Raw genomic sequence first — 8,424 nt, forward strand, 5'->3', positions numbered from 1 at the left:
TCCTCATTGGTTTGTGGTCATTAGTCTTGTTATCAGTTCTGTCATTGGTACATATGGTTATTGCCTGGTTATCTTGTTATTAGTTTAGTCTTGTTATTGGTTCATGTTTCATTGTCTTGTTAACTTGTTTACCTAGTCTGTGTATTTATAGCCCTCATGTTCTCTAGTCCTTTGTCGAGTATTGTTTTGGTGTAATGTTAGTCTAGTCTAGTCTAGTCTAGTCTAGTCTAGTCAAGTCAAGTCTCTTGTTTTGTATCTTATGTTTGTTGGCACTGAATAATAAACTGCACTTGGGTTCTCACATTCATCTCGTCATCATCTTCGTCCTGCTCATGCTTGCACTGCCCTGCCTGAACGTTACACAGGGTATTCATTACTTATATTTGTAAATAATTGTATTATAATTTTTATATGCATGCTATATATTTGTAACATTTTATAATGTTAAACTGCCAAACAAAGTGTTTAAAATGCAACAAATTAATAAATATAAATAAATAAAAAAAAGATTTAAAATATGCTTTGTCCATTATCTCAAGAATCAGCAAATGAAAGAAATCAAAACATCAAATATAACAAAATGCAACAAAACCCCAAGGAATCCTGATGTATTCTTGAATTGTGGAGAAGCATATTAACATATCTGCTTAATAATTTTTTAATTGTTAATAAAATGCATTTTAGGACACATTTACATACATTTACTCATTTAACAGGTGCTTTGCCCTAAGGGACTGTAAAGAGAGGAATAAAAAAACATCTTGGTTACTATCGTAACCTCCGTTCCCTGATGGAGGGAATGAAAAGTTGTGTCGATGTAGTGACACTAGGGGTTGTCTTTGGGAGCCCCAATCACCTCTGATCTTTGAGAAAAGGCCAATGGGAATTGGCGAGTAGAATTTGCATGCCATTCCCCCGGACATATGGGTATAAAAGGAGCTGGCTTGCAACCACTCATTCAGGTTTTGTGCTGAGGAGCCGAGACAAGGTCCTGGCCATTTCAGCGGGTAGTTCAGTGTTGTGGCAGGAGGGACACAATGTCTCATTCCCTCCATCAGGGAACGGAGGTTACGACAGTAACCGAGACATTCCCCTTCTGTCACTCACTCGACGTTGTGTCGATATAGTGACACTAGGGGTCCCTATACAAAACGCCACAACTAACTGAACTGTGTTACATGGTCTGGCTGTGCGAGATGGGCAGACCTCTGCGTGCCTCGTAGCCAGTGCGCCCAGCCGTCACGTAACCTCCCCCAACGAGGACAAGTCGACTGCCCCCGGCTGACCCAGCCACAGCCTCTTCTCTTTTTTCACCCCAAAAGGAACAAAATCGTTCAGCTGGGGGCCATATAGGGTCCTTTCATCGGGAGGTGTCCCTCCCAAGGGGAGGACACCGGTGAGACCACACCCCGCCCGGAGGGGGGGCATTTGAGTGGAAATACATCACATGGTCTTACCGAGACTTGTCGAAAGCATCTCATGTGGAGAAGTCCCGTGGTAGGTCCTACCCGAGGGGGGAGGAGTTCTACAAACATGGTGACCGGGGGCAGAGAGACCTCTGTCCAAGGAAGATTCAGTTTACCAACAGGGAAACTTTTTTGCAGAAGATACATCACACGGGGTTATGAATGGGCAAACAGCGCATGTGGAGCACCTACTCCAGTACAGGGCCTAGTTAGCACATGTACTGGGCCGGCAGCAAGTTTCTCTGTAAACTCACCTGCCACAGGGCTAAGGAGGAAGGACATCCAGGGTCCACGACTTCGTGAACACGACTAGGGGTAAAAAGCGCACATCTTCACCTCAGGGGAGGAGGAAGGTGCTATGCGCAAGCGGTACACCCGGCCAGCTGTCCCGGAACTTAACTGTTCGTACATGACAACACATGGGACGAGACTGGCTCAACCCGGAGATTATAGAATCTCGCAAAGGTGTTGGGTGTTGCCCAGCCCGCTGCTCTGCAGATGTCTGCTAAAGAGGCGCCATTGGTCAGAGCCCAGGAGGCCGGCACACTCCTAGTAGAGTGGGCTCGTAGCCCCAAGGGTGGCGGCACGTCATGGGTGTGATATGCCATAGCGATTGTGTCAGTGGCCCAGTGGGTGATCCTCTGTTTGGAGACAGCGCTCCCTTTCCGCTGTCCACCAAAGCAGACAAAGAGCTGCTCGGAGCTCCTAAAGCTCTGCGTGTGATCCAAATAGATGCGCAAAGCACGCACCGGACACAGCAATGCCAAGGCTGGGTCTGCCTCCTCCTGGGGCAGCACTTGCAGGTTCACCACCTGATCCCTAAACGGGGTCGTGGGAACCTTGGGCACATAGCCCGGTCATTTTTCAAGCAGAAGTTCTGGACATGGGGTAACAAGTTCATGGCAAGATGCAGTTTGCATTTGATTTTCTCGAAAAAACGTCACTGGTTGGACAGTTTTTTATTATCATTATTTTATATGAGCTCTATAGTTTAGGTTTCATAATTTAGTATAGGCATCGGCAAATAGCCAATTTTGGAATGCCCAATTCCCAATGCGCTCTAAGTCTTCGTGGTTGTGTAGTGACTCGCCTCAATCCAGGTGGCGGAGGACGAATCTCAGTTGCCTCCATGTCTGAGTCCATCAATCCACACATTTTATCATGTGGTTTGTTGAGCGTGTTACATGCACAACTCGCCACGTGCCCCACCGAGAGCAAGAACCACACGATATAGCAACCACGAGGAGGTTACCCCATGTGACTCTACCCTCCCTAGCAACCGGGCCAATTTGATTGCTTAGGATACCTGGCTGGCGTCACTCAGCACACCCTGGATTCGAACTCGTGACTCCAGGGGTGGTAGTCAGCATTAATACTCGCTGAGCAGGCCCCAAAAAAATTCATTTTAATGACTTCAACCTAAGTGTATGTAAACTTCTGACTTCAACTGTATATATTATAATAATAATTCTCTCGCTGCTCACAATAACGTACAGATTATGAGAAGCAAAATAAACATATTCAGAACAGAAACAAATCCCTCAAAAGGCAATAATAACTTTTTTGAATTATTTTATTTAAAATAGTAAAGGTAAATATGCTGTTGTGTTATCTATTAAGAAAAAAGTGTCTGAAACAGTCTTTGTTTCATAGAATATAATGGTGTTCTTTTATCATTTTCAGATTTACCCGCCCCTGTTTGTCTTCTAAAAGTAAACAAACTGTGGTTGCTCGTTTTACATCACCATCAGACAATCTCTTCTTATCCAAGTAAGCCGTAATAAGCAGCCAGTAGATGCTGGTAATGCACTATTTTAGTTTGTGATCTGCCGTTACAAAAGAAGAAGAAGAAATACACTGCCTGATTCTGATCAGCAGTCAGAATACATTGTAAAGGTCCAGGTATACTTCACTTTGCACATTCCGTTCAATCTCGTGAACAGTCGTGTGCGCACAGCTTTGAAAGTTTACCTCATGCGGATGAGCGCGAATGGACACATTCAACACATGCGCAGTACAATTGCTTTCTATATGCTACCATACATTAGAGGGCAGCGCTGAGTCGTGTCATTTACAGTGGAACACGGACAGGCGAAGTATACTTTGGGCTTAAGTTCATCAGATGTTTTGTCAACAGAAGTTTGGCTTCTACGCAATAAAGAGGGCTATTAGTTATAAACTGACCAAAACGTGACGTAGCGTTTGGTCGCGCTACACCGCTACTTGCTGAAAAAAGTAATTCGTTACAGGAAAAGCTACTCTGTTTTAAAAGCAGCTGAGCTACTGTCAAGCTACTGAAAAATGTATTTAAGTTAGTAGCGTCGCTACTTGTAGTTAGCTACTCCCCAACACTGACTTCAGCTTTGACACTGGAACCACACATGAAGTTTTCAAAAGCTGGGGCACCTTGCCCAGTACAAGACAGAGGGAGAAGAGATGCTGCAGTACTCCAGAGAGCTGGTCAGCAGCTGGTCAGGGCCTTATTGCATCAGGCCTCACTTTGTCTTTGTTAGGTTGAGTTGAAGGTGGCATACCTTCATCCCATATCTGAGATGTCTGAAATGCTTGCAGAGATTTGTGCAGAGACCATGGGGTTGTCAGGCTGGACTACAGGTACAGTTGCATATCATTTGTGTAGCAGTAGTAGGAAAAGCTATGTGCCTAAAAGACTGGACCAAGTGAAGTTCTGTTAAAGAAGAAGAAGAATTGGTTAGCTGATGTGACTTGGACACCCCTCACTTCCAAAATAGGAAGGATTTCTAAACTTTCCAATTTCGAGAGAGTGGACTGAAAGATCTGGTATTTCACTGTGTCGAAAATGCCCGATAGGTCTTGCAGAATGAGTAAAAGACTGCATTATAGTCACCGCACACATACTATCTATTCTATCAAAATGACCTGTCCTCTCTCTCTCTGTGCAGATACACCAAGCTGAAAACTGCCACCAATATCTACATCTTCAACATGGCTCTGGCAGATGCCCTGGCCACCAGTACACTTCCATTCCAGAGCGCCAAGTACCTAATGAACACCTGGCCATTTGGAGAGTTTCTGTGTAAAATGGTCATAGCCATTGACTACTATAACATGTTTACCAGTATCTTCACCCTCACAATGATGAGTGTGGACCGTTACATCGCAGTGTGCCACCCTGTGAGGGCACTGGAGTTTCGGACCCCAATTAAGGCCAAAATCATCAACGTGTGCATCTGGATGCTCTCCTCTGCTGTTGGAGTGCCAATCATGATCATGGCTGTTACCAAAGTGACGAACCAAGGTGAATAAGCATCTTTAAAAGATCCTTCCTCTACATGTTTGTAACAACTAATTGAATTTGTTGGATGAATACACTTAATATGTTTTGTTTCCATACATGTTTAGGGAAGTTCACCTGTTTAAATGTATTCCCTAACAGGGACAACTATCTGCATGCTGAAATTCCCTGATCCCGACTGGTACTGGGATACAGTGACGAAAATCTGTGTGTTTATCTTTGCATTTGTGATACCAGTGCTAGTCATCACAATCTGCTATGGTCTGATGATCCTACGCTTGAGGAGTGTCCGTCTTCTCTCAGGCACAAAGGAGAAGGACAGGAACATGCGTCGTATCACTCGAATGGTCTTGGTAGTGGTGGCTGCCTTCATCATCTGCTGGACACCTATCCACATCTTTATCATTGTCAAAACACTCGTAGACATCAACCAGAAGAACCCCTTTGTGATTGCCAGCTGGCACCTGTGCATCGCGCTTGGCTATACTAACAGCAGCCTCAATCCAGTCCTCTATGCTTTCTTGGATGAAAACTTCAAGAGATGCTTCAGAGATTTCTGTCCACCGTTCCGAACCAGAGCTGGCCAGAATACTCTCAACCGAGCCAGGAATGCCACAAGGGAGCCTGTGTCCGTTTGTGCTCCTTCAGAGGCAGAGAAGAAGCCGGTATGACTAGGCCTGGAGAGGATCCCACAGGGGTCCCAGTCCAGAAGAGTTCAGCAGGACCTACAGTCTGAGGTCACCCAAATCTCTACAACTGAATTCTAACAAAATGAAAGAGCCATTTCCAACACAAGGGAAAGTATACAACTGAATAGTACTCAATGCTATCTTGTTGTAATTATTACTTCAGAAGGTTGCCAGGGCTCCTCTTTCACACTGTTCATTACTTACTTTGGATTGTGGATTGGCCCCCAATATTCTGTTGTAAGATGACCTTAATCAACCTTAAACACAATATTGAGGCCAATATTCTCCTATGAGGCCAATGTTCTTCGACAATACATTAAAACATGGCACATTTTCTCAACTTTAGGGTCTGGTGGACTGTCAGGGTCTGACATCATACTGACACTGAGGAAATAACTTTTATGTGAATGAAGGACCGTGCATTGAAAGAGTCTGCAAACAATGTTTCAATTTATTCATAGTCAGTAAACAAATAAGTGCAGATACATCAGAAAATGAAATCTGGCACAGGATACAAAAGCAAATAGTAGAGAAGTGGTCCAATTGGAGGACGCTCATGCTGAATCATTATATATTTAATTTCTTCTATATCTAAGAGATTGGACTGGCAGAGGACTAGCCTTGGGGAAATAAAATATGTAAAAACTTTGCAACTTGCCACAATTCTCTATTAACCCCCAGTGACTGTAACTGTAGGGAATGATAGGCAAATATGTGTTGTGATATGCAGACCAGAGAGTATATGGCAGTTTGTCTGAACTTCATTCAAGTAAAACAGACACACAATTTATGTAAAAAAAAAAAAAAAAAAAGTTTTTTGTTTTAGTGGAACATAAAACACATGGAACACTTGGAACTGATTTCTGGATGTCTTGAATTTGGTCTGTAAAAATGAAATTAGTCAATGAATATATATATATATATATATATATATATATATATATATATATATATATATATATATAATCAAGTCATTGCTTATGTTCTAGCTTTGATATTCCTTTAGAATCAGCAGGTGCAAATTATATATGAATGTGCTTTTACAGATCTGCAAATAATTTTATTTCTACATTTTTCTTTTTTTGTTGTTGGCAGTTCCATTTTTGTTCAGTTCCATTTAAAATGAACCATTTCCAGAGATAGTTGCTCAGTTAGAGAGGTGAATTTTTTTGGTAAATTAAATACCCCATAAATGCGAGGGGGATTTTAATTTCACTACATCTCCTGAGTTGGCTAACTGGAATGGCTTTTGATCTTAACCTAAAATAACATACTAGATGAATTAAAACTAATTGGTTTTGATGCTTTGCCTCTGGAGTATTTTCGATTTTGTACAAACTCATAGAGTCACTTGTTTTAATACTGATATGTTTTAAAACTGATAATTGTACTGAGCTGTAGTTTTGGTCATGCAAAGTGATTTTTGTCAAATCATGTTTGTGTTGCATTTTGAAGAATGAAACACACAAAAAAAGAGTTTTTAATATACTATGAACTGTAGAGGACAGGTAAAGTTGGGAATATCTGAAGATATATGATCAGATCTGTTCATGAAGAATACAAGGTACTAAAGTGTCAATGCTCTCAAAGAGAAAAACATAAAAACATCATAATCTTTATCAGAAGAATTATGAACTCATGATACAGTATATTCAGTTCTGCTTACTTTTTTCTGACTCTATTTTTCTTGGCAGTTAATAGAATATTCAGTCTTATTGCTGGGTTTGTTAAATTCTTGAATAGTTGCTTTCAAATGCTGATTTTTAATTGATCCAAATATAACAAATAATCCCATTTCTGTTATCTCTGCTAGGGTTGTTTTATGTCTGGCTGTACAGAAGGCATTTGTGTCATTATGCTTCTCTAGGCTGTTTGTGCTTCAGTGCTCAGTGTGTAATTGCGTGAAGTCTGCAGGACATACTGTAATTGTAAATGTCTTATTAGTTTCCAGAAGACTTGATTATATTGTATAAATCATTGTAAATATAAATATCCAATAAAATAAAAGCCTCTGCTAATATTCTTTTGACTAATAGTAGTTGGTAACTCTGTCAATGAAACTTCCTGATTCTAAATACTCATTGTTTCTCACTTAGACAAGCTTCACTGAATGTTTAAAGAAATTAAACATAGGAATGAATTAGAGATTTTATTCATGGTTTTATGAACAAATCTGCATTATGCTGTTTATTAGATTTTATGTTGTACGTTGATGTGCTCATTTGTCTTCACTGATATTTCTGCTGTTGAAATGGCCTTATCATTCCTACATGGGCTGAAATGTTTTGTGACATTGCAAAATATATTTTATCTTCCATTTATTGCTATTAAATGCAGAGACCGCAAATCAAGGAAATCACTTATCACAGTCAACAGAAAAGAGAAAGCTTCACAAGCGATAACTTCCTGTCAACTCTACTATAACTATGAAGAAATATTTAAATGAATTGACAATATGTTAGTAACATTAATTTACTCTGGAGCAAATGTAGGTGTCTTTTGTGATGTTTTACATGTTCAGTTGCATGAGGGCTGACACATTGTTAAGTCCAAAGAATCCACTTCAAGATTTATTTTAAAATAAAAAAAAAGGTGAAAAAAAAAAAAAAAAACCCACACCCTATCAATCTGGTTTCCTATTATTTCCCTATTTTACTGTATTTAACTTCTGAACTAGACTTTCGTACACTATATTACTAAGTTTTTAACCCTTTAAAGCCTGACAGAAATAATAATAATCTGAATTTTTTTTATTTTTATTATTATTATTGAACTGTTCTTTGGACCTACAGACAAATAATAAAAATGTTATTTAAAATTATCTTAGCCCATACTTGCCACATTCGTAAATCTCGAGATATCTTAAGAGGAGTCCCTGGGTTTTTTCAGAGATTTCAAAATGTTTGGGAATTTAGCCATGAAAACACTCTCCTTGGTCTATATATACTGTGTGTGTGTGTGTGTGTGTGTATATATATATATATATATATATATA

General features: G+C 40.3%; 1 protein-coding gene across 2 annotated transcripts in view; it reads left to right on the forward strand.

Moving 5' to 3' along the window:
• The window catches only part of LOC127420741 (delta-type opioid receptor-like), a 50,128-nt gene extending 43,839 nt beyond the window's left edge, over positions 1–6,289 (forward strand). Inside the window, exons 2-3 of one of the 2 annotated variants that reach the window (XM_051663259.1) lie at positions 4,388–4,743; positions 4,882–6,289. In XM_051663259.1, the coding sequence (XP_051519219.1) occupies positions 4,388–4,743; positions 4,882–5,411 (886 nt within the window). In that variant the 3' untranslated portion in view covers positions 5,412–6,289. The remainder of the gene's footprint in view (positions 1–4,387; positions 4,744–4,881) is intronic. The other variant, XM_051663260.1, reaches the window with a different exon arrangement.
• Positions 6,290–8,424: the final 2,135 nt, after the last annotated feature.

Source organism: Myxocyprinus asiaticus, chromosome 30 (genome assembly GCF_019703515.2).
Source record: "Myxocyprinus asiaticus isolate MX2 ecotype Aquarium Trade chromosome 30, UBuf_Myxa_2, whole genome shotgun sequence".
NCBI classification, from domain to species: Eukaryota; Metazoa; Chordata; class Actinopteri; order Cypriniformes; family Catostomidae; genus Myxocyprinus; species Myxocyprinus asiaticus.